This window comes from Anabrus simplex, chromosome 9, assembly GCF_040414725.1.
Source record: "Anabrus simplex isolate iqAnaSimp1 chromosome 9, ASM4041472v1, whole genome shotgun sequence".
Lineage (NCBI taxonomy): Eukaryota > Metazoa > Arthropoda > Insecta > Orthoptera > Tettigoniidae > Anabrus > Anabrus simplex.
In genome coordinates, this window is record NC_090273.1 from 25,794,377 (window position 1) to 25,821,174 (window position 26,798).

Consider the following 26,798-nt stretch of genomic DNA (forward strand, 5'->3'; position numbering starts at 1 on the left):
CACCACCATCTGAAATTTTGGATAATGGGAACAGAATCCGTGATAGAGGAAAATAAATTAAAATTCCATGTGTAATGTAAGGAAAGAATGAATCATTATAATGTACTTAAAAACATTATTATTTAAGTTAGCATTTAGTGTAAGAATATCCAAATACATTACAGTGCACTATTAATTAAATTCTAGTGTACTGTAGCTCTAATAGAAGTCTAACTATAAAATAGAAATGGCAAATACTGTTAACAATTTTGTATTACTGTGCCCTTTCTGTGTTTTGTAATGTACTGTTTAACAAGGCCGACCCCCTGGTGTAGGGGTAGCGTGCCTGCCTCTTACCCGGAGGCCCCAGGTTCATTTCCTGGCCAGGTCAGGGATTTTTACATGGATCTGAGGGCTGGTTCGAGGTCCACTCAGCCTAGGGATTAGAATTGAGGATCTATCTGATGGTGAGATAGTGGTTCTGGTCTAGAAAGCCAAGAATAACAGCCGAGAGGATTCGTCGTGCTGACCACACGATACATCGTAATTTGCAGGCCTTCGGGCTGAGCAGCGGTCACTTGGTAGGCCAAGGGACTGCAAGGGCTGTAGTGCCATGGGGTTAGTTAGTTATCTGTTTAACAATACTGTATTTTCCTCTTAGTTTAGGGTAACTTTCACATTTGTGTGAAAACACTTCAATTAACTAGAAAAATTCATAATCATCTTTCGGTGTAAGGAACTAAAACTTCTTGATGATGTGACACATCACATAAACTGTCACATTGGCCAATTTCTCAGCAGCGTGTTCTGCATAGTGTAATACCAGTTGAAGGGCATTTGTAGCATCTGAATTTGGCAATGATGAACTTCTGCTGAAAGTAACACCATCCTTCCTACTCTGTCTCATCACTATGCTACGTTGCTTTGTGGTTGCCAATACTGTACTGAGTGATACAGTATTACATGTTTTGTTTCAGATAGTCTGAACACCTCTGAATCCAAACAAACTACAGCCCTAATCAGTTTGAATTACTGGGGTTTTACTGTAATCCTTGATAACCTGTAACTTTTTTTGATTTCTTCTGATTTTGAATTATGAATTATTGAATTATCTGAAAGAATAACCAGAGGTAACAGATTTATATCATACAGGCTAAGTATTGCTATTAAAACTGAGAAATATGCTTATTAATGTTTCCGTACTTATTGAAGGTAATGTGTGTCAAGTTTTCTAACAATTGTGTTAAAATTGGCCGTGTGAATACTGGTTTGGGCAGTCTTGGCTTAAGTGAGAAAAATGGATGAGGAAAGACTATCAATTGTCACAACAAGGTTCAGGAGAGAGGAAAATGTATCCTGCTAGACAACAGCAGAAAGAAAATAATTTCAGAGAGTTGATAGTACTTACAATTACAGAAAGTATCCAGAGTTACATAATGAACTGAAAGATTCTTCATGGTAAAATGGACCCAGGAAGATTACTAAAGGAAATTTATTACAGAAAGTAAAACATAGGAAACAGGAATGAACGTGGATGTAGTAAAGTAATAATTTTATTAATTTCACATCACTTTAACTGCTAGTGATCTTCAATGATACTGCTGCCGGAATTTTGTCCTAAAAGCAAAATAGGTTGATAGATAAATTTGATTTTGTGAAAATGAGTAGGTTTTACATTGTTGAATTGACTAGATAGTATTATTTTGTAGGCTATTTTAATATGAAATTTTAAAATATGTAATAATTCTGTATTTTCTATTTTTCTTTCTGGTGTGTCTACTTGCATATCATCGAAATGACAGTGCTGGTATTAATAGGTAAGACGGTACACACAGCATCTCTGAATGTTTCACCTGGGCAGTGCAATTGTGTGTTATGTTCCACTAAACTGTGTGCTTTTATATTTCTTATTACAATATTTTGCTGATCATCTATGCATCTCTTTATTTTTACAAATGCTTGTTGAAACAATAGTGCTGCAAGTTATGACCTCAGAAGCTTGGTTGGCTAAGAGGTACCTTTTCCATGAATACAGTATTAATTTGTTTTTGAGTTGGTAGGAAACAAATAATATGTTTGCATTATTTTGTTGTTGGTATTATTTTGAAATCTGCTGACCTCATGGTCTAGGGGTAGTGAGCCTGCCTCTTACCCAGAGGACATAGGTTCAGTTCCTGGTCAGGATAGGGATTTTTACCTGGATCTGAGGGCTAGTTTGAGGTCCACTCAGCTTACGTGAGAACTGTTCAGGAGCTATCTGATGGTGAAATTGCGACTCCAGTCTAGTGAGCCTATAATAATGGCTCAGGGTATTCCACAAAATATAAATTTCATGTTTCTGTATTGGCAGCTAAACTAATAATCCTAATATCACTATAACAATGATTTATTATTAAACAGAATCCTCCTTATTCAGTGCATTATGGTATAATATCAATTAAAAAAACTTTATCTATACTGTACATGTTTAGATCTTAATTGGATCATCTTCGGTAGATTGCTAAAAATTGACATGTACATATCATAGTTAAAAACATTTAAAATTGAAGCAAGAATGATGTTATGAATCCTAAAATTGAAGATATTAACACAACCTTTTAAGAGCATGAAATTTTTCTTACTAAGAACATTTTAACATTCATAACATCATTCTTGCTTCAGTTGTAAATGTTTTTAACTATGATATGTATATGTCAATTTTTAGCAATCTACTGAAGATGATCCAGTTAAGGTCGAAACATGTATAGATGTGACAAGTGTGAAATTTAAGTTTTTAAAAATTCACACTATACCATAATGTATTGAATAAGGAGGATACTGTTTAATAATAAATCATTGTTATAGTGATTTAAAGATTATAAGCCAAGGGTATTTGTCACACTGACAGGCCTTTGAGCTGAACAGTGGTAGCCTTTGAGCCCAAGGCTCATGAGGCCTTAAGCACTCTGAGCTCTGCTGATATGCATTACTACATCATATATAGAGAGATAGGAGCATGGAGGGGAACACACAGTAGGACGAACACAATGGCAGGTGTTTATGTAATGACAAACACATATAGTTCATAAAAATAAATATTCAGTAAGTTATATATTGTAGTACTGGAAAAAGAAATGTAAGTCACACAAGAGTAAAGAGATTTCATGCACTTGAGGAAATTACACTAATGAATAAATTACTAATGTACTCTCTTATAGCTTAAATAACTATAATTCCTCTCCTTGATGCGTCAGCAAAATATGTGTAATAAGAACTTAGATCTTCACCAGCTTCATAGAAAGCAATCTTTTTAGCAGCTTATCATGTTTCAGTCTGCTTTGTGTCCCATGTCTTGATATGTACAGTATGTGTGGCTTTGTGTCAAAGAATACAGCTTTGTTACATATTTATATGAAGCTTATTAAGATAATATCATGTTTAATCTGTGGTATGTTCCTGCCTGTTAATTAATCAATCTAGGGGTTGGGTGAATCCCTAAATGTACTCCAGTTCTGGACAACTTTACAAAAATAGTTATCTGAATTTCATCACACTGATCTTAGCTTCAGAACAATACGTTAAATACATTGTGTTTAGTGGTGAAGACAGGATTAGTCTGATTAATGGCCTGATTATAAAAACAGGAAACAAAATTCTAAAATACAAACTCCTCCATGCATCAGGGCTGAAGCGCTGCGGGCTTTGCTGGTATGTTACTACATCATATATAAAGAGATAGGAGCATGGAGAAGAACGCACAGTATCAAGGGGATCAGTTGGGGCAAATATTAATTTATAGGAAGAGGAATTAGGGATATTTGATAAATTTGCAACTCGTTGAAATCATGTAAGAAAAGACTAGGTAAGCAGCTGCTGATAAGATATCTGCCACCTGAGTGACAGTCCTAAAAGCCAATCAGTGGTGATTGACTGATACAGCTGTTCAAATGATATTTAAGTATTGTTTCTACGAAGAGAGGTGTTGTTTACACACTGTAGCAATCAAAAATATTAATCTTTTTAAATTGGTAAAGATCTCGTCAATTGTTGCATGGTTTAAGAGTTCCAAATTTGATATCTTCTGCTCAAAGGAGTCTTACATCACATTGCAACTTCATTACGTGAGGATGTTTCAAATGCTTCAAGGCAGTTAGTGTCTGCTCTATGCAATGTCTATGTTTGTTATGTGTACTGTGCTACTGTGCTACTGTGTTTACAAATGTAATTTGTATTATCTCATTTGAAGGTAGATAATAATTTATTTAGTGTACAGAATATAATATACTTTAATACAATCTGTGAATGTTTCTCTTCTCTCTTATGTTTTGTGAATACTTAAAATTTCCTTTTAAGCATATTGCATAGGTATTGTTAAACGTGAATATTATTTATCAGACTAGTTAAGCTTTGTAGTGTAGACAAACATTATTGTGTATGTCAATAGCCCTGTGTTAGAAATAGTCATGATATTACTTTTTGTGATGCCTGTAGCAGCTATGTAGCTGTAGAGGTTACAAGTGACAAGCTCTGATTAGTGATATTTCTTGATATTATTTATTTGTTTATTAATATGACTTCCCCCACAAGGAAGGTGCCGTAAGAACAAAGTATATCGATTACAAAAAAGAAAAGTAGTACGTCTTTCTAAGTCATTTGTGAAAATAATACCCTAGAATGTCTCAAATAGAAAGGAACATAAGGTTCAGAAATAAATGAGAGGAAACGTAGTATAATATAAAGTTCATCAAATGTATACAAGTGATAGCGGAGTATGGTTATTGAATCTCGTATTGCGGTGATGGCAATGGCATGAAGTCATGTCTGGTTGAGTCCAAGAGAATCCAACAGTTGTACGAGAAATTTAGGGATTGTGCCCCAAGCACCGATCATGAATCCATGGACGGAAATGTTTCTAGGTGATAAATTGCGTTCACTTGTTCATGCTAGTCAGTATTAACTTGAAACTTTATGTAGGATCTAAGATTAAGTCCTTGCTTGCTAGCTGTTTGAAAGGCTGTTGTGTCAGTGTGCCTGTTACTCCTATCGGTAGCCAGGCTGGAAAACTCCTTGTGCACCGTGAAACCGTGATCTCTCAGCAAGTTCACGATCATGTGCCATTTCATATGATGGCGGGAATTTCTCATTACCTTCCTGTCAGGACATGCACCTAGGATTTGGCCAAGGGCTTTTTGGGCTATCTGTGGTTATGCTGACAGAGGGGTTTGTCCTGGGACCTTTCCGGCACAGAGAGAAAAGTGCAAACATTCGTCATCATCTTAATGGCCTCTCTCCATTTCACACAACACAAGCCTTGGTTATCTCTTATCCATTTGTTCCCTGGTGTTTATTCCTGGAAGAGCTCAACACTCTTTCCTTTGTGCGGGAGCTTCATCCATGACTGAACTATTGTGTCTTGTGGTATTTTAGTACTTGTAGTAAATGGCTTTTACAGTGGAAAACTTTCCCAATCCCATCAATTACAACCTAATAATTTGTTTAATTTATTAATACCCAACCTCATGGTCTAGTGGCAGCAAGCCTGTCTCTGACTTGGAGGTCCAGGGTTCGATTCCCATCTGGGTCAGGGATTTTTATCAGGATCTGAGGGCTGGATCAAAGTCCATTCAGCTTACGTGAGAACAATCAAACAGTTATCTGACAAAGATAAAGTGAAGAATAATGGTGTAGTAGATTCATTGCGCTGACCACACTTCACCTCGTAATCTGCAGTTCTACAGCCTGAGCAGCTGTTACTGTGTAGTCCCGAGCCCATCATGGCTGGTGGGTCATTGGGTTTGGTTTGATACATTTATTAATTTTTGTGGTAAAGGTGTGGTCAGCTAGCTTGGCAGTCTGTTTATGCAGAAATGTATCCAAAATATTCATGTCTATGGAAAGTAGTAACATTTTATTACTATTGTGTTAATTTTAAATAATATTCATCATCATCATCATCATCATCATCAGTTTACTTTAGAGGAAATACGGTTCCTACTTCATTTTGTTTTAACTTTACACAATTTCATATCCATCACCACGTTCCAGTCCAGGTCTTGATATCTTATGTTGTTCTTATCCAAGTCCATCCGTCATAGACTAGATTGTCTTCGGTCTCACTGTCCTTTTATTTGTAATTCCATACTTTGTTTCGTTATACTTTTATCAGTTTATTAATTCATTAAATCACAGTAAAACTATGATAAGACTCTGTCCAAGGGACTGCATGAATACTACATATTTAATGAGACCGCATAATAAGTGGGGAGAAACGAAGCAATATAATTATGAAATTTGTATGTTTTTCATTTTAAAGGATACATTCTTGACTTTTGTCCGCATGGTGAAACTCTTCGCAATGCCCAGCTCCACACTGTCTGTCACATGCTATCCGACTCTTTACAAAGGAGAGGATATACCACTCATGAGGAAGTCTCTGGAATCGCTATACAAATGAGCACAAGGCAAATAGACATCATAGCCTTTAAAGCCAACTCAAAAACTGGCTGTATGCTAGATCCAACCGTGAGGTTTGAACTGAGTTCATACCAGCCACAGGACTTTGACAATGAGAAGAAGGCTATCTACGACTCTAGAGTGCCCTACTATAAAAACAAGTACAACCTTGAATGTATTGAGGTGATTGTATTGATGGTGGGTGCTCGTGGAACGATACCGAGCCTTTTTATAAAGACCTACAAAATGCTAGACTTCACCAATAATACCACAAAAGACATTGCAATCTCGGCAGTTAATTAGATCTGTCTCAATTTTTCAAAATCACTTATATGCTACACAATAATGTGTTATTGTCCTTAATTTCTTCTACTATTTCCCTGTCTTTGATCAGCATTTGTATAACCATATTTTGTGCCTTTGTTTTGCTTTGTTCCTGTGGCAGCCTTCATAATTTTCAGGAAGCTAGCAAAATAAAATAAAAACTGACATATCATTTTATTGAAGTACGGTATCCCATACTGTGGAGCCTCCGTGGCTCAGGCGGCAACACGCCGGCCTATCACTGCTGGGTTCCGTGGTTCAGATCTTGGTCTTCCATGTGAGATTTATGCAGGATAAAGCAGAGGCGGGACAGGTTTTTCTCCGGTTTTCCCTGTCATAATTCATTCCAGGAACACTCTTCAATATGATTTCATTTCATCTGTCATTCATTAATCATTGCCCCAGAGGAGTGCGACAGGCTTCGGCAGCAGGCACAATTCCTATCATCGCCGCTAGATGGGGGCGTCATTCATTCCATTCTTGACCCGGTCGAATGACTGGAAACAGGCTATGGATTTTCATTTTCACCCCATATTGTGGACACAGTATTAGAATCTCTTGACATCATGGCTGCAGTAATTGAATCATGATTTTTAAACATTGTTCTTAACATAGATGATGGAAATCCTAACAAAACAGCAAACTGTTTGTTGTTAAGATTAGTGTTTTGATTGTGCTTTCACAAAATGTATAGTTTATCTGATCAGGAAAGTGTATTCCTTTTCACCTCATAACTGTAGACAAACTTCAATGCACTGAACACAACAGAAAGGCAGACTTGTCTAGATAAACCAGTAAGGGATGTAATGAAAATGTTTCTTCTCTCACGTTCTTCTTCATCATTTCTACATTGATATGTAACAACTTGTTTCCAAGAAAACTGGGGTCTATCCTTGCCTCTACAGTATTAGTCCATCTGTGTACTCTGTACAAACTGCAAACTCCATGGCAAGATTATAACAAGCTGATGGTGAGGTTTTAATGCCCACATACTCTACCTAGCCTGTAGCTCGATGTAAAGTTTACAGTTTTCATCAGGTCTGTAGGTACACTTGTGACAAGTAAGTAAAATTTTTCACTCTCTTCTGATCTTCACTAAAAATTAAACAAAGAATATTCTCCTGAGAAAAGAGCATCTTAAACAGCAGCAAAGTTTGATATAAAGGGGTATTTTATTTTTATATTGGCTTTCTATAGGAAGTGTCAAGGAACCAGGCAAAAAAGTGTCTGTTACCAAGGATAGCATAATACGGTAAATGGGAGCGTCTAATTGAGATTTTACTGTATTTCATTTCTATTTCTGCAGTCGCTTAAGTGCGGCCAGTATCCAGTAATCGCGAGATAGTGCGTTCGAGCCCCACTGTTGACAGCCCTGAAGATGGTTTTCCGTGGTGTCCCATTTTCACACCAGGCAAATGCCGGGGCTGTACCTTAATTAAGGCCACGGCCGCTTCCTTCCACTTCCTAGGCCTTTCCTATCCCATCATCGCCAAAGACCTATCTGTGTCAGTGCGACGCAGAAAAAACCAACAAAAAAAAACATTTCTTTTTCTTAATTTTCCTTTATGTTATACACTTCTCAGAGTGAAATTTCTTTTCTTTATATTAAAATTTTCATTTGTTTGGTAATAATAATAATTGTTGCTATTGTTTCAAATGTGTGATTATTGAATACATAATATGTCCTTGTTTTAATAATTTTTTTTCTGTTTTTTAATGATAAACAACAGTAGTCGGGATGTATGGAAGACACCAATTGATGCCAAACACAATTGGTGGGGGTACAACGATACTGTTGCTGTCATGGGTCGCATTCGAGACCGAATCGACCATCCCGATCTACTGGAGGTAGATTTTCGTCCATTCCACATGAACAATCAGAGTATTCTCAGTGGTGGTAAATGCCCTCCAGGATGGATGCTGGTAGGAGATACCTGCTACATCTATATTGGAGCCCCTGTTACATTTGAAGAAGCACGAACCTTCTGTTGGGTAAGAGCAATTCAAGTTTTTTCCATCTTTTATCCTCTTAGTAAAGTTTAATGCTATAATGACCTAATGTAATTTGACCTTCATTTTTTCTACTTGTCTCTGGGATCTAGAATTTTTGAAGAGAGAGGCCAATCATTGATGGTAATTGGTGTTATAGGAAGCCAGACATCAAGGCAATTGACCCTGCCAAGCTGTGAAAGCAACCATTTGTATAGATGAGGAGCTTGTTCTTATCTTTATGTTTGATTTTTTCATCAAAATTTTTCTTTTATCCTTTATGTATGTTCTTACCATCCTTCGTGGCTACTTGGCTTTGATACATACAGTATTCGTACAATTTATTCTTCCCTTTCAATTTTATTCGCCTCGTGAGTTGGCAACGCAATTTGGGCATGTTGCTGTTGTTAGCTTGCATTTTGGGAATTGAGGGTTTGAAACATGCTGTCAGCAGCCCTGAAGATGGTTTATTGTGATTTTCTGTGGTGTCTCAATTTTCACACCAGGCAAATGCTGGGGCTGTACCTTAATTGAGGCCACTGTCACTTTTTTTTCAATTTGTTTTACATCGCCCTGACACATAGGTATTATGGTGATGATGTGATACGAAAGGGCTAGGAGTGGGAGGCTTTGACCATGGCCATTATTAAAGTACAGCCCCAGAATTTGCCTGGTGTGAAAATGGGAAACCATGGAAAACAATCTTCAGGGCTGTCAAGTGTAGGGTTCAAACCCACTATCTCCTGAATGCAAGCTGACAGCTACATGACCCAAACTGCACAGCCACTTGCTCATTGCACCCTCACTTCTTTCCTCATCCTAGCCCTGTCCTATCCTATCTTCGACCTGTTGGCAGCAGTACGATGTAAAACAAACAGCAAACAGCAAAATAAAAATGCATTTTATTCATTAACTGTGAATTATTTTAACCGTTTGATCTCTTCTCTTTCAGTCTGTGAATGCCACTGTCCCCTACGTAATGTCCAACTATCTTCATCTGTATCAATTCCTGCGCCTCCAGCAACAGTTCTACCACTTTTATGATCGAGTGTGGGTGCAACACATAGACATGATTAACCAGTGTACAGTGTTTGCCTTCCAGACAGTTGAAGTGGATCACTGCTTGAGACTGAACCCATTCCTGTGTGAAATAGGTGAGTTACTAGAGAACTAGGACCATATACTGTAGTAGAACCCCTGTTTATCTAGCTCAAACGGGTCTTAGTCTGATCCAGATGCCAAAAACTCTGGATAATCCAGAAAATTAATTAATAACACAGTTTACATATACTTTATTGTCTGGCTCCATGGCTGAATGGTTTGTTCAAGAGGTCCAGGTTCGATTTCTGGTCAGGTTGGGGGTTTTAAGTTTCATTAGTTAATTCCTATGGCTCTGGGACTGGGTGTTTGTAATGTTTACAGCATTAGATTTCGTCTTAGGTAGGGCCCCATCCTCATAGGCGCGGAGGTAGACGTCAACTCAAAAGACCTGCTCCAGGCTTCTCCGGAGGCACCATTCCAATTTTATATATTTTTACAACACTTACAACAATACAAAGTAACAGATCAAAATATAGTACAAACAGTAAAAATTTGACTTCATCCAGAGTACAGCACACCATTTCAGTTAATAAAGTAGTCATTATAAAATATCAAAGCCATTTCGTAGTAACAGTGCTGATGATAGAACTTATTATTATTATTATTATTATTATTATTATTATTATTATTATTATTATTATTATTATTATTATTATTAATAGTGATAAACAACAGTAGTCGGGATGTATGGAAGACACCAATTGATGCCAAACACAATTGGTGGGGGTACAACGATACTGTTGCTGTCATGGGTCGCATTCGAGACCGAATCGACCATCCCGATCTACTGGAGGTAGATTTTCGTCCATTCCACATGAACAATCAGAGTATTCTCAGTGGTGGTAAATGGTGGAGATGGCATATCAGCTGACTAGGAATGTCTACAACAAAAGATCAGTGTCCATCAACGCCAAGCTTAGGCATTATTGTTCGGTTGTACGCCCGGAAGCACTGTACGCAGCAGAATGCCTTGCAATGAACAGAAGAGGTCTGATGGAGAAGCTAGAAGCTAAAGAAAGAAAAATCCTGAGAAAGATTCTTGGACCAATCAAAGAAAATGGTGAGTACAGGAGACGACACACCAGCGATCTGTACCAGCATATGGAGAGGATAGCGGACACGATTTGGAAAAGGAGGATTAATTTTTATGGCCATATGGCACGCATGAGCACACAGAGACAGACCAATAGGATATTTTCCTACTTTCTTAATAAGAAAACCAAGGGACCCTGGTTTATCGAAGTTGAAAAAGACCTTCAGGAAATAGGAATCACACTCGAAGACATCCAGAAACGTGCTCCTCTCCAGAAAAAGCTCCAGGGATACAAGAGGTTCCAAGAAAGGCCAAAGTTGAAAACAGGCAAGAAGTGGACTGATGAAAGAAAGGAGGCTCACAGAACGAGAATGCGTGAGTACTGGGGAAGAATTAAAGCTCAAGGATGCAAACGGTTGAAATAACGTGGTCCACAGCAGGCCGAAACGAAGAAAGAAGAAAGAAGAATCACGTACACTTGTATCAGCAAACTAATTTTAATTCCTAACCGGTTTTTGGATTCAAAGGTCCATCATCAGTGTTAAAATTTAAAACATTTAATTCCACATGAGTGTGTCGTCAAAATGAATTAAAATAAGTTTTAGATTTGTTTAAAATGGAGCCCTGTTGAGATCAACAACCTGAACACGAGGAAAAGCCAGGGAGTGCTATAAAACTATATTACAGAACCCACTTCACACCAACTTGAAATTAGCTCATTATCTAAGTTTATTTGCCTGAAGCATCAGAATGATCATGTTCATTTTGTATCCTCAATTTTTGAACCCGAGTCTTCCATAAGAACATCCAGTATGGAATCATTGTCTAAATTTCATACACTTGAATTAGACATGCTAGACATTCACAAGAATGACACAAACAAACCTGCATCTTGAACACACACTCTTCTTGTCCACATGCACGTACTTTACCACTCATTTCACAGCTCAGAGTAAACAATGACACAGCCTCAGGTTATGTAGGAATGTGGCTGTGTTATCAATGCTTAAAAGAAGAGCTCTCAACTTACGTTCATAACTAGTCCATTTAATGCTTAAAGAAGCATCCAGCAGTATTCTGGTGAAGTCACTGCTCACCGAAATGGTGCTATTACTTTTAGCTACAATTAAAACAAGCGTCCGTAGATTCTGTGAGCTCTGTCAGTAGCAATGAAATAATGCGCCCCTAGAATCTATGGGTGGTGTCTCCAATGCGTTAACTAGAAAAATTGGTAATTCCCTTTTTTTATTAAACCTACTATGTTGTCTTGTGGGTCCTAATGCTGAAGCTGTAAACATATATTGTATGCTAAATACAGTATTAAATGATATTTTGGATAATTCAAACATTTAGAAATACAAACAGACCACAGTCCTAATTAATTTGCTTTACCAGGATTCTACTGTAGAATAATGCAAAATGCATCAGCATCTAGTGATTAGCATGCACAAACACCAACAGACGCCTTCCAGGACTTAATTTTATAATATGTATAGAAGTCCTCTCACTAATTTTGTATGTATATGATAATATAATGTTTTTATGAAAGTTAGAATGATAATGCAGAGGGGGATTGTAATGATTTAGTTTCTTCACCGTAGAGTTGCATACCTATTTCTGTTGTACGCTGTTCCAGATCCTAAAGTCCACATCGACCCTCTCAGTTGGCGAGATGACGTACTGACTGTCGCAGTGATTGGTGTTGTTGGACTAGCCATCTTATTGGTTGCTATAGCTGGTGGCTGTTGGTACACCAAGTCACGCCATCGTCGTGCTGAGAGATTGGAACGACGAAACTCCATTCGTCAGTCTCTTCGCTCCCTACGTTCTGTTGGATTGGCATCTTCCCATGGTTTCCCTGAAATCGGACCTAGACATAAGCCAACAGGGGTACGTACAATCCTTCAAAATTCTGCAAAAAATAATGAAGTGTGTAAAATGTTCCTTAATTACCCTTAGGAGATATTTATATTGCTAATGTGGAATTCATTAGTGTTATAGTCTACAAACAAAATTTAAAGTTAGTTATTCCAGTTTTAATATCATTTGATAATGCGATAAGCTTGTTATTTTTAATAGTAAATTTTCTAATATATTTTGTGCTGCTAAAATAACACTTAATATCTTAATTTTACTGTCAACTTTCTCTAGGCAACCTTCAATTATAGGATAAGTAGAAATTTTTTTTCAAAATAGGTACAGTAAAATCCTGAATATGCACCACCTTAATAGACTATCCTACATTATATGCATCTTTTCTCAGATGCCCGCTTACTTCATATGTAAAGCCTTTAAAATTTATCCTGCATATTGTGTTCAAATCTGGCCTGTTACAGTTCATTCATGGAATATTTCCAATTCATTTTCAGCAATGCTTGAAAGGAAAGTTAAATTTTCGTTACTTTTTCTTGCTGGAGTCATTAATCTGTAAGTATTCCACCATTCATTTGCTGGCTTTACAAAGTACTGGTCCAGTTACCTGCACTCATTACTGTCCTGAACAAACTGCGACTGCTGTTTATTTTACCACTCTCATTTCGGGAATATTTTGCTTATCAGTTTCATATTATCCTTTGTGTACTGAAGTGTCTGTGTGATTAAAATCAATGTAAAATGAAAACCACTTTCTTCCTCAGATACTGGTAAATTAGAAATATTACAAAAGTGTGATGACCGGGCGAGTTGGCCGTGCGCGTAGAGGCGTGCAGCTGTGAGCTTGCATCCGGGAGATCGTGGGTTCGAGCCCCACTGTCGGCAGCCCTGAAGATGGTTTTCCGTGGTTTCCCATTTTCACACCAGGCAAATGCTGGGGCTGTACCTTAATTAAGGCCACGGCTGCTTCCTTCCAACTCCTAGGTCTTTCCTATCCCATCGTCGCCATAAGACCCATCTGTGTCGGTGCGACGTAAAGCAAATAGCAAAAGTGTGATGAAAACGTAATTCTTCATCAGAAACAACTCACTGATACACTAGGCATATTATGGTAGATATTAAGAACAATTATAAAGAATTATGATACAGTCGCTACAACTGCAACGTTGGGAGGACACAGTGGAGGGAAGTAATATGTGTGAAACTCAAGGATTTGGAGAATATAGCTTTATCAGTGCCAAAATTCAACTATAAATAATAATAATAATAATAATAATAATAATAATAATAATAATAATAATAATAATAATAATAATAATATATTTTTTTTTTGCGAGGAAGTGTGGAAAATCCTTCATAAGACGCTTGTGAGGGTCCACACTCAACACGTGTGTGGAGATTCTTACCCACTAAAAACCACAGTCCCTTTTCCCACAACGTTTATCTCCGCTCCGGAAACTGCTCTCGCATTACTTCAGGACCGTCATAGGTTATGATCTGATCTTCATTTCAGTGCTGACGTTTAACTAATAAGACAGACTTTGGGGGATATCTTGTGCTTCATCTTCCTTCTTCTACTTTACAGTCTGTCATAATCATTCAGGTCCTTCTTCTTCTGATGCAGAATATTTTCTATGTAGACTGCCACCTGGTCCCAAGACTCTTGACTTCGTAGCATTACTGACACGATCCCTTCTGGTGTCAATTCTCCCTGCATAACTTCTAAGCATCTTCTTTGTGGCAGCCAATGAACACACACAAAGAAAGTATGTAATACGTCATTGATATCACCGCAGTATATGCACACCAGACTAGTTGCTAGCCCTAGTCTATGAAGAAATTTTCGGAAGTATCCACGATCTGTCAGGAACTGTGTGAGATAGTAGTTCACTTCATCATGATTTCGGCCAACCCATACGCCTAGAGAAGGTATCAGTCTTTTTGTCCATTTCCCTCTAGAAACATCTTCCCATCTTGTTTGCCATCGTTGCATTCTGCAACTAAGAGTCAAAGCCTTTGCCCTTTTCCCTTTGTAGCTCTTCTTGTGTGAGCCAAATTTCTTGTCTTTCGAAAGCCAAAAAGTCAATAGGAGCTACTGCTGCTACTACTAGAATCGCAGGTTCTGATACTGATGCGCAAGCAATTCGTAAAACTGCTCTCCGTTGTACAGCCGCAATTCTTGTCTGATATTTCGCAATTTTTAACGATTCAACCCAAATTTCTGAACCGTATAGAAGTATCGATTTGACAGTCGACATGAGAAGCCGTTTTTACTAGATTTTGGCCCCTTGATATTTCACATGAGTCTACTCAGTGCAGTCATGGTTTTCGCTGCCTTATCTGTTACCCGTTGGATGTGGTCCCAATATGTAAGTTTAGTATCAAGCGTTACACCAAGATATTTTGTGCTCCTAGTTGTTTCGATGGTTATCTGCTCTATCTGCATTGGTACAACAGAATTAATCCTTTTCCTCGTCAGGAGGACAATTTCCGTTTTATGATCTGCGAGTTCTAACCTGTGATTTATCATCCATTCTTTAACACGTCGCATCACCTGATTCAGTTTAAATTGAGCCAGGTCTAGGTTACGAGTTACTATCAGAGCAGCCACATCATCAGCATAACCCACAAGTTTCACATCTTCTGGCATCTTCAGCCGTAACAAACCATCATACATGATATTCCAAAGGTTTGGTCTAAGAATTGAGCCTCGTGTTGCACCAGCTGTGAGCCGTTTTCTTCTCTGACCATCTTCCGTGTCGTATAACAATGTACGGTCTTTCAAATAGTCTCGCAGTATGTACATGTGATATTCTGGTAGCTTGAAAGTTTCTTGTAGAGCTTCCAAAATATCACTCCATCTTGCCGAGTTGAAAGCATTTTTAACATCTAGAGTCACAAGAAGCGTCAGCTTCCTAGAGTAATGATTACCCATTTGAGCTCGTTCTGCTGTCTTCACCACTTCTTTCACAGCATCTAGCATTGAGTGACCTCTGCGAAACCCATGTTGTTGGTCAGATAGGTCGCCAGCTAATCGAACTGCTGCTAGTATTCTCGGCTGTAGCAGCTTCTCTAAACCTTTCCCGGCAGTGTTCAGCATACATAGAGGTCTGTAACCCCCAGTTTTCCCTTTACTGATCAGAACCAATCTAGCTATCTTCCAGCGAAAGCAAAAATTCCCACTTTCAAACAATGATTATACATTCTCAACAGCAGTTGAGGACATAATTCAACTGCCACCTTTAGTACTTCCACTGGAATACCATCTGGTCCAGGGGCTTTCTTATTTCTAAGGGAATTAATTGCCGCTATCAATTCTTCAGTTGTAAAAGGTGGTACATGATCTAGTTCTTTCTTGGCCTCATCATAGTGTGTGTACTATTTCTTCCATGGTGCGTGGATCCATGATCAGGCTTGGGAGCATCCCGAATTTCTTCATAACGATTTTATACTCTAATCCCCATGGATTTTCATCCACTTCCTTAGACATTTCTCACCACTTGTTGGCTTCACTCTTTTTAATTGTACAACAACAACAACAACAACAACAACAACAACAACAACAACAACAACAACAACAACAACAACAACAACAACAACAACAACAACAACAACAACAACAACAACAACAACAACAACAACAACAACAACAACAACAACAACAACAACAACAACAACAACAACAACAACAACAACAACAACAACAACAACAACAACAACAACAACAACAACAACAACAACAACAACAACAACAACAACAACAACAACCATCGTCGTCGTCATATGGCTTCAGCCACCATGTGCAGACATTTCAATATGACGCCATCTGGCTGTCTGCTCATCAGTTTCAAAGTTCTATTTTACTCCAGGTCCACTAAGATGGCAGACCAATTAAACCAAAACTCTCTTGGGTGCCTATGGCTGAGATTTAATGAATTTTGTCGGGTAAACACCAAATGTGTCACCAGAGATCTTTTACATGCCGACTTCGTATGACGTGGAGTGTCGAATGGACTTTTTTCCGCCCCTCAAAAATCCGACTACCTCTACCGGGTTTGAACCCGCTATCTTGGGATGCCGAGGCCGACACTCTATCACTGATCCACAGATGCAGCTATTCAACAATAATTTGTATATGTTATACTATGCATACAGTCAGTTGTCTTCTGTGCCCCAGGTGGTCTAGATCCCTTGATGAATATTTTACCAGGATTTTATGGTAAACAATATTGTGTAAAGGGATTATTTTGTTACTTATTTTTGTGTTGTTTTAATTTATAAACTTATTTATTGATTTCAGAGTCAGAAATCTAGCCCCACTTTCACCAAAGGTCTGGACTATAAGAAGATGATGAATGGCAGTTTTGACTCGATGGACAAATCTCAGTTTAACTCGTCAGTTGAAGACAACAACAGCTACGATATATATGAAGCTCATAATCCTGACACTTCTGCAAGAACTTTTGGCTACACTTCTGATTTCCGAGGAGCTACTGAGGCTGTGAACCCTAGTTTTGATCTCACATACAGGAACGAGGGTTTTAAAGATAATTCAACATTTCCTTCTCGTGATAACTGGCACTCGAGACCAATGAGCGAATATACAGATGAGAGTCCTGGTACGATTGATTACAACTCGTCTACCTTACCGCTGGACACAAGTCTTACCATGACAGACTCTACCCTAGAGATGAAACATGGATTAGAATATGACAATCAAGGAGCGTATCAACCTCACTTACAGTACGATACACCAAGCACTGATTACCCTGTTCCTCCTCCACCCCTTGATGAGGAGACCTACCCCCTTGCACCATCCCCACCACCCACTTTCCAAAATTTTGCGAATAGCGGTACCAACCTTTTGGACACAAGTATTGATGAAGATCCAGTGTTAAGACCTCAGAGTCAAGTGTTACTGGAAACAAACTTAGACGATGAACCACCTCCGCCAGTACGTTCAAAAAGTGAAGCGTTATTAGAAACAAATTTGGATCTTTATATTCCTCCAAGTGAACCTATGAATTTCAACCGAAGTAAAAGTCAACCCCTAGAAACATCTATGTGATTTTTAAAAATTACAGACAAAGCCAGTGTATAAGATATGATCTAGATCAGTTTTAAAGATCACTGTATTGTGAGTTATACATCACTGGACTGAATGTATGGAAGATGGTAATAAATGTCTGTCAAATTCAGTCCAGTCAGTTCACTACCTACTAATGAGTGGTGCTGATAGAGTTGTTCCATGGTACGAGAATGGATCAGGAAGAAAACCACAGCATTTTCTTATGAAATATTTAATGAGTAGGAATAAACGAAAACTAATGCACAAGAAAACTACAGGTTTAACCTATTTTTCAACATATGAACCAAGAGCCTCGAAACATTTCTGCCATCGTGACACTAAGTTGAATACGTCTCATTTATAGAACTCCGTTACCTGGGAGTATACACTAGACACCTGCACATGGCTGGTTTCATTTTTTCATCTGAATCAAAGTTTTGACCTCCTAGGAATTTCTTCAGTAGTTCGAGATGTGAAAATCAGTCTGGACTTTATGGTGGTTGACTGGATACTTCTTAATTTTTGCACTAACAGTCTAGATTTTGCACCATCTGACTTTCTAGGAGGTCAGTGCTTGTTTTCAGATGAACAAGTAAAATTTTTGTCCCAGGTAACGGAGTTATATGAATGATGCATATTCATCTTGGTGTAATTATGCAAGAGACTTGGCTGATATGTCTAAAAGTGGGTAAGTGGGTAAGTTCTCTCATGCCTAATTTTTTGGTTTTTATAAAGAAATGTTTGCGTTTCTTTTCAATCTGCTCTCGTACATACTGTAGCATTTTGACAAGTTACTGCTATAAGTTGAAGACCTTGGCACTACCGAAATAAGTCGAGGCCATATTGAGTGCTACAGAATATTTGCACTGCCACCTGGCCAGTTGGGAAATTACAGTATAATCTCGTTGAAGTAAGCCAAGAGCCAGCTTAAAGTAGCCCATCATTATTGTGCAATATTTTGTATTACATACAAATAAACTGGACTAAATTCTTAGTCAATGGAAGTTGAAATGAGTTCTATTAAGGAAAGAGATAATAAATGAAGAAAGTCCATTTTTTGTGGGTAATTTTCTTATTTATAAACAATACTGATAGTTATATTTATTTTTAAATATTAAGACCATTAATATAATAACTTATTTTGTTTCATCAAAATGCAGTCCATCGATAATATAAAATATTGCACAATATGAAATATTGAATGTTTATGGGTGTATATAATCCTCTCTTTATGCCAACAAGTCCAAGTATGCCAACATTGAACGGAAGAAGGCTTGGCAAGCCCCATGCACTGTGGTACAGACACCTTGAGAGTAAACTATTCACCACAAACATAGTGTATGTGGCTCATCATATGTAGCTGTGAATTTAGACAGACGAGAGTTTGATAAAACCAGGAAAGGAACAATGCATTACCATGTGAAGATCTGCAATGCCTAAAATTCAGGTCTATTTGTTTGGAGGGAATGTTTTGTTCATCTAGAAAAATAAAGAATATTTTAATTCTCTAGTCCATAAAATATTAAGTGAAAGACAGATTGGAGATGACATTAAAATACTATGGTACAATGCAGTAATATTCAGCTAAACAATTCTCCTGGGAATCATACAGCATTACTCATCACGTTTAGTAACCTCCCTGATGTATCAGTTCAGGTTGACGTAAGTTTTGTGAGCAAAGAGATGGCTTTTCCTTTAAGTGCTAACTGTGCTGGTTTTCAGTTTATTTTCTCAAGGAAACTGTTGATTTTGATTTATTTTCTAGTTTTCAGAATAAATAATTTCAGCAAATGCTTAATCAAACCTTGAATACTTTCCCCAAAGCAACCTGTTTGTCTATATAAATTCACTGCAGTCAGTGCGATATGCAATTAACAGTAAAAACAGAATTAGAAATCATGATACATTTTTTGCTTCAAGGATGTCGATTGCAGTGCCACTTATCCAGTAGCGGCGATTGGGAATTAAAGTGTGTGTGTGTGTGTGTGTGTGTGTGTGTGTGTGTGTGTGTGTGTGTGTGGAGTATATACATCAAAACTGAAAAAGAAAAACCCTACAAAATAGTAAATTTTTTGATGCTCTGAGCGAATTTCAAGAGAGAGGTAAAGGTTAACTGTTTACCTACTTAAGTGCGGTAATAATAGTTTTTCGAGATTTTGATTCAGTGCTATATAATAAATGTGTTAGCAAAGGAACAATAATACACATGTATTACAAATACATGTAATTGTAAATATCATTTAGTATTTGACTACACACTAAGAAACTAACAGACACGAAAGAGACTGCCAGACTGACGAATTCGTGTGGCAAGCAGTGTACACGACCTTGGAAAAATAATATACTCCTGCTAACCTTCCTCAACAGCACATGCAAAGTCTCCACTACTTGCTGCGGCGTTATACAAATCAGTTAGCCGCGATAAATGATATTTTGTGCGTATTTCCACTAATATTTTTGTTGGGGTAGTTAGTGGGACGTAAAACAAATAACATTATTATTATTATTATATTAATATTTTTGTTAATAATTAAAGAAAATAAAGGAAAAACGTGGCTGATAAAACAACAGGGTTTGTACAAATAGCTTTTTATTTAATAATTCCTAATTTCAGCCAGCTAAAATGGATTAAAAATGTAATGTTTTCTCCACTAAGTGAAGGGGGGGGGGCAACTACCCCCCCTCCCCCTAATCGCTGCTACTGCACTTTTCTACCATTAACCTATGAGATTTTGATAGTTTTTCATGTTCTTTGAATCATTAGGGTAACAATTTTTCATGTGTGGGCAGCAGTTTAGCTACCTGTAGAACTATGCAATTTTTTATTCTACAGTGTTTTATTATTCATTAACATTTCTGAAAGACTCTCTTTAATTGCAAGCCTTGTGGTTTAGGGGTAGTCTCTTCTTCTGATGGAGCATGGTTCACTCATCCCCTGAGATCAATGAGTAATGTTATTGTCTTTCTGTCCTACTAGCTACTTCTACAGTTTTCGGAGATGCAGGGATGCCAGAATTTTGTCCTGCAGGATTGGTGTACCTTCTGAGGTCAATTGAGATTTAACCAGTACGAGAGAAAGAGATCATTAAGCCTACAGACCTATAATCTTCTCTGAAGAAATTATTTTAACACACAAGATTCGCTTGCGTAAATACATGCTTTCTAATGAATGTACACTCAACAGCAAAAAATGCAAAACACTACAGTAGAGTCTTGTTAATCCGAACTAATTGGGACCGGAGTCTGTTCGGATTACGAAATTTTCGGATTAACCGGAAAATATTTTCTAATAATAATGTTATTGTTTTTACATCCCGCTAACTTCATTTACAGCTTCCAGAGATGTGGAGGTGCCGGGATTTTCTCCCGCAGGAGTTCTTTTACGTGCCAATAAATCTACTTACACGAGGCTGATGTATTTGAGCACCTTCAAATACCACCGGACTGAGGCAGGATCGAACCTGCCAAGTTGGGGTCAGAAGGCCAGCGCCTCAACCATGTGAGGAAAATAGTTTCTACAATACCTTCTTCAACAGCACATGCAAAGTCTCCACTACTTGCTGCGGCGTTATACAAATCAGTTAGCCGCGATAAATGATATTTTGTGCGTATTTCCACTAATATTTTTGTTGGGGTAGTTTGAATTTGAAATGTCCATAGAACTTGCCGTACGCTACGTCGAGCAACACTCCGCTGCTACGCCCACTGATGTGATGTTCATGAGATGCTGGTTTAACACTGCATCTTCGAGTAGGTTCCAGTCACTACGGCAAAAGAAACTAACGGAATTTGTAAAGACAAACGACCAGTGATTGATGGTTTATGATGTGTAATTGTTTCGACCCGGCCGGGAATTGAACCCGGGACCCTCTGAACCGAAGGCCAGTACGCTGACCGTTCAGCCAACGATCGGACGTACATTAAGTAATTCTAGTAAAATATGACTAATAAAATGCAAATAAATCTTAATTCTATAATATGTTCTTTCATTTCAATAAGGAGAGGTTTCTTTAATTGAATATATCAGTTCGGATTAACCGGACTTTCGGATTAACGGGACTCTAGTGTATTTATTTCAGACAAAATCTAATGTTAGTCCATTTGAAACACAGTAAAAATAAAATACTATGACATTACAACTATATGGCAATGTATCAGAGGTTAATTAGCCCATTTGAGAAGCTTCAGTGCAATAATTGGTAAAGATCATTGATCATGACAATGACAACAAACCACCAACACAAATTTGGAAATGTCGAAACCTGGAGCTCTGTACAGTTTCAAATGAAGTCCATTTGTTCATATGCTTTCAACATATTTCCATTGCCTCAGTAACGGTTATTACCACCTCTAGCTGCAGTTACAGCTGTGATTCGATCAACTGTGCTCAGGATGCAATTTCGAATGTTCATGTGTGGTTGATAATATCTACCAAATTTGGTGCCATCTCATTGTTTTAATCAAGTTAAGAACATTGTCAAAGGAATTGAATAAAAATTATTGATGTTGAACTTCTGTTAAAACCAGGACCAACAAAGAATATTTCTTGCATGTGCTATGTGTTACTGATGCCTCATAGGTGGTTACTAGGGCTCGGGTGTTAAGGAAAAGTCATAATTTTTCTTTGCCTCTATTTTCTTGTCTGATTGGATTTTGGTGCAAATCAGGAGATTGTCGTCACAATTAAGTGATTTTTATTTGTCATATAAATGCATATTTTGGCTACTTTTTGTCATAAGGTCATATTTTGAGCTATTTTCGCAGATGCGTCATATTCGAGTCATATTTTGGTGGCTTGACGACAGCTGTAGCCATGCAAAATCATCTTCAACTTACCGAATGCGAACTGGTGTTCATAAAACTGCATATCGGTATCACATCTGCAGTTAATACAAGTGGAATACTCTTCTCTTCTGTCAAGATTGGGTAGAAATTGTTTTCCAAACGTTTGTCAGAAAGTCTGGCATATATACGGTATATAGTCGAACTTTGAAATTATATCGAGCGCAATTACTCGTTTAGAAACTGCTAGCTTAGAAATTCATGTAAGTATTGAAATCCAGTACAAAAATCACATGGAATAGTTGGCGAGAGTGTAAAACGGAATTTTATAACACTCTCGCCAACTATTTTCGAGTCGTATTTTGTAATTTTTACGTCATATTTACTTGCTTATTTGGGCTGTTTTTAGATCTTAAACATCTGAGCCCTAGTGGTTACAGTTTCCAGTGCTGGTAACTTCTTGGTAAAATAAATTGTATTATTTCATGCATTGTGTTCCTGGTTCTGTCTTCCTCCTGTCGTGTCAAAGCCAGTCTTCTCTGTGATGATATTAAGTATACTGTATAAAGAATAGAGATAAACAAGGAAGTAATATGGAATGCATTACAGAGGTTAAATCATGTGAACAGGATTCTTGAATTCAAAATTTGTGCAAATCTTTCAAACTTTTTGCCATATAAATTATTTGGTGAATGATATGAGAACTTGATGAAGGAGCCAGAGACATACCATTTAGCATTTCTTAAAAATGGTCACATATTTTTTATATATTCCAAAGCAAACTTCCACACTAATTTCTATTTTCAGCACCTTCATGTCAGTTTTGTACAGTTCATGGTAGGTATCCGAGAAATCTCTATTTGCTTGTTTTAATCATCTTTCTGGATCCCACAAAATATAAAGTTCATGTTTCCGTATTGACAGCTAAACTAATATTCTTTAAATCACTGCAATAATGATTTGTTGTTATTTAATACATTTTGGTTAATGTAAATTTAAAAAAGAAGATGTATTGTTGAACAGTATCCTCCTTATTCAATATCTTTTGGTTAATGTGAATTAAAAAAAAACAACAACTTAAATTTCATTTTCGTCACAACTATACATGTTTTGACCTAATTGGATCATCTTCAATGGATTGCTAAAATTGACATTACATATTGTAGTTAAAAACATTTAAAAATGAAGTAAGAATGACGTTATGAATGTTAAAATTTTAAAATGTTCTCATTAAGAAAAGTTTTAGGCTCTTATAAGGTTGTGATTTAAAATCTTCCATGTGCACTATTAATCATATACTGCCTAGTCCAATTAGTAGACTTGCAACCAGTGATAACATCAAGAGGATATCACGACAAGTGGACGATAGTGCACGCGGAAGATTTTAAACCACGATCTTACAAGAGCAAAAACCTTTTCTTAATGAGAATATTTTAACATTTTAACATTCATAACATCATTAGTACTTCAGTTTTAAATGTTTTTATCTACAATATGTAATGTCAATTTTAGCAATCCACTGTAGATGATCCAGTTAGAATCGAAACATGTATAGTTGTGACGAATGTGAAATTTAACTTTTTTTAAATTCACACTAACCATAAGGTATTAATAAGGAGGATATGTTCAACAATAAATTGTTATTATAGTGATTTAAAGGATATTAATTGATTTCTGGATATGTAACCGCATCAGGAATTAGAATGGGAAGATTTACATCATCCACATTTTTATTATGAAATTGTTTCTCTGTAATGTATTAATGGAGGTAAAAATGCTGCTTTGTCTCTTTTCTAGTCTGTATTTATATGATTACATTTGAATGAACGTGAACTTGCTGTATGGATTAATGCCTACATTCAATTAATAGGGAAGAAATTATTGCCAGCTGCAACCCCTTTATTGTGAAGCTGGCTACCTCTGCTACAGTCTTGGTTTAATTTTCAAGACGATACTTTATGTGATATAAAAATCATTGCCCATATGTGATATATGTATATATGTTTTATATTTTTCAATGTTGAAGAGAAAAATATATATGAAAGAAGAAGTGACTTACTTATGGAAGGATACAATAGAAGTGTATATTATAGAGTTTGTAGCGTAACCACTATTTTATTGCTACATAATGTGTTATGCAGCATTTTAGTAAATGTTCCATCCAACATCATTTTTTGTGGTTATTAGTCAACACAGCTATAGTCTTCATCCTCATCTCTTCAGCTTCATGCTTCATCAAGTTTTCAACTTGCTGGAAAAGAAAGAATAGTTAAACATTACAATTCAAAGGTAACTGCCATGTGTTGTTGTTGTTTTAATGTAGACATAGGGTTTTTTATCTTATGTAAATAGGTTAATATTCATCATGAGATTTATATAATTGCCTGTTTTCCAAGTTCTTTGTACAGCTGAGGATGATGCAAAGATGTGTTGAAACTAGTTCTGAATAAATTTAGAATGTTGTAATTACATCTAGACAACATTATTATTGTATTGAATAGGTGGACCCTAGAAAGTTTAATCATTGTAATCTCAGTCCAATACGGACAAAAAATGAAATTTCTTATGTTAACTCATCTCATAATGTGTGGTGTACTGAAGATTTACCATTAGATTTTGAAGGTCCCTAGTCTTCTTTTTTCTCCTCAATAAGGTTAATCAGGAAGCTGTTATGTTGCAGGGTATGCTATGTGAATTTGCCGGTCCTTTCTTTCATCAGCGTGAGTAGTTCTCTATTGTGTTTGATTTTGTTTAGAACACTTTCACTGGATCTCCTTTCTGTTCTGCTAACCCTCAGCATTCTTCTCCACATATTTTGAAAGTTTCAGATCGTTCCCTGTCTTGTTTTATTGTCGTTAATGTAGCTAGAGCCACAAGTTGAAAGAGTCGTCCTCATTCATTAAGTCTTGAAGCTAGATAAGTCTTCTTCTAGCGCTTTTCCCACATCTGTGGGGTCGCGGGTGCAAACTGTGTCACTCTGTGAATTTGGCTCTGTTTTATGGCCGGATGCCCTTCCTGACGCCAACCCTATATAGAGGAATATAATCACTATCACATGTTTCTGTGATAGTTGGAAGTGTAGTGTGTTGTCTGAATATGAAGAGAAAAGCGTTGGGACAAACACAAGTACCCAGTCCCTGAGTCAGAAGAATCCAACCCGGCTGGGAATCGAACCTGAGAACTGAACCGAAGGCGTTAATGCTGACCGTTCAGCCAATGAGTCGGACCTTTAAACTAGATAAGTAAAGAGAGAAATACATTTTCTTTTTCATCTGTGTATACCCCATTTGCAGTGCCCAGGATCCATAATATTAATCTATGTGCTACGTGGGGTTAATACAATATAAAAAGATTGTTATTTGAAGTAGGAATGTAATTTTAAGGACAGTCTTCAAGTTTCAATAATTGTTACTCAGCCCAAACATACTTGATAAACTGATAAGCTGAGTGAGAACAAGAAGTAGAGATAGTGATGAAGTCTACTTAAGGAGTCTTGTCACATCTGAGGACATTGATATGGAGACCTAGAACCATGTATTCTGTCTTCACCAATCAGAGAGAAAATAATACTGGTTCTGGTATTTAGTTCAATACAATGCTTGCCATGTTTAGAAAAGTTTTGGAAAGATTCTTCTGGTATGCTTCAAAGCTCATCCAGTTTGGTCCTCAAGATAAATGCAGTGCCCTTAAACCACATTCCTTTCATCAGTTTGTCGAAAGTGACTTGGGAAGGCACCGAATTGAAGCACTGTTTTACACCCAAATACCTTGCAGTTACCTATGGACGGCATTGCCTAAATACCAAACACAGTGTGTCAGCCCGTATCAACATCATTTGGAAACTTGTTGGTAGTAATTGGGGTGCTGAACCTCAGGTGGTCCGTACTTCTGCCATGGTACTTTGCTTCTCCGTTGGTGAATATGCCTGCCCAGTGTGGTATAAATTTGCCTATGCAAAGCAAGTAGATGTGGTCCTTAATGAAACTGCAAGACTAATTACTGGATGTTTGAAGCCAACTCCAGTTGACAAACTATATTGTATGGCAGGAATTGCTCCTCCTGATATACGCCGGGACGTAGCCGCAAATGCCAAAAGGAAAAAAAGTTGAGGAAAATGAGCTACATCCACTACACAGACACACTCCACCAAAGCCTAGATTGAAATCTAGGAAGAGCTTCCTACGGTCAACATCTCCACTAAATACATCTCCAAAGAAA

General features: G+C 37.3%; 1 protein-coding gene across 1 annotated transcript in view; it reads left to right on the plus strand.

Moving 5' to 3' along the window:
• bark (protein bark beetle) overlaps positions 1-19,691 on the plus strand; it is a 223,768-nt gene extending 204,077 nt beyond the window's left edge. Inside the window, exons 30-34 of the mRNA XM_067153381.2 lie at positions 1,782-1,796; positions 8,466-8,727; positions 9,677-9,878; positions 12,495-12,748; positions 17,031-19,691. Of these exons, the coding sequence (XP_067009482.2) occupies positions 1,782-1,796; positions 8,466-8,727; positions 9,677-9,878; positions 12,495-12,748; positions 17,031-17,798 (1,501 nt within the window). The 3' untranslated portion in view covers positions 17,799-19,691. The remainder of the gene's footprint in view (positions 1-1,781; positions 1,797-8,465; positions 8,728-9,676; positions 9,879-12,494; positions 12,749-17,030) is intronic.
• The last annotated feature ends 7,107 nt before the right edge of the window (positions 19,692-26,798 follow it).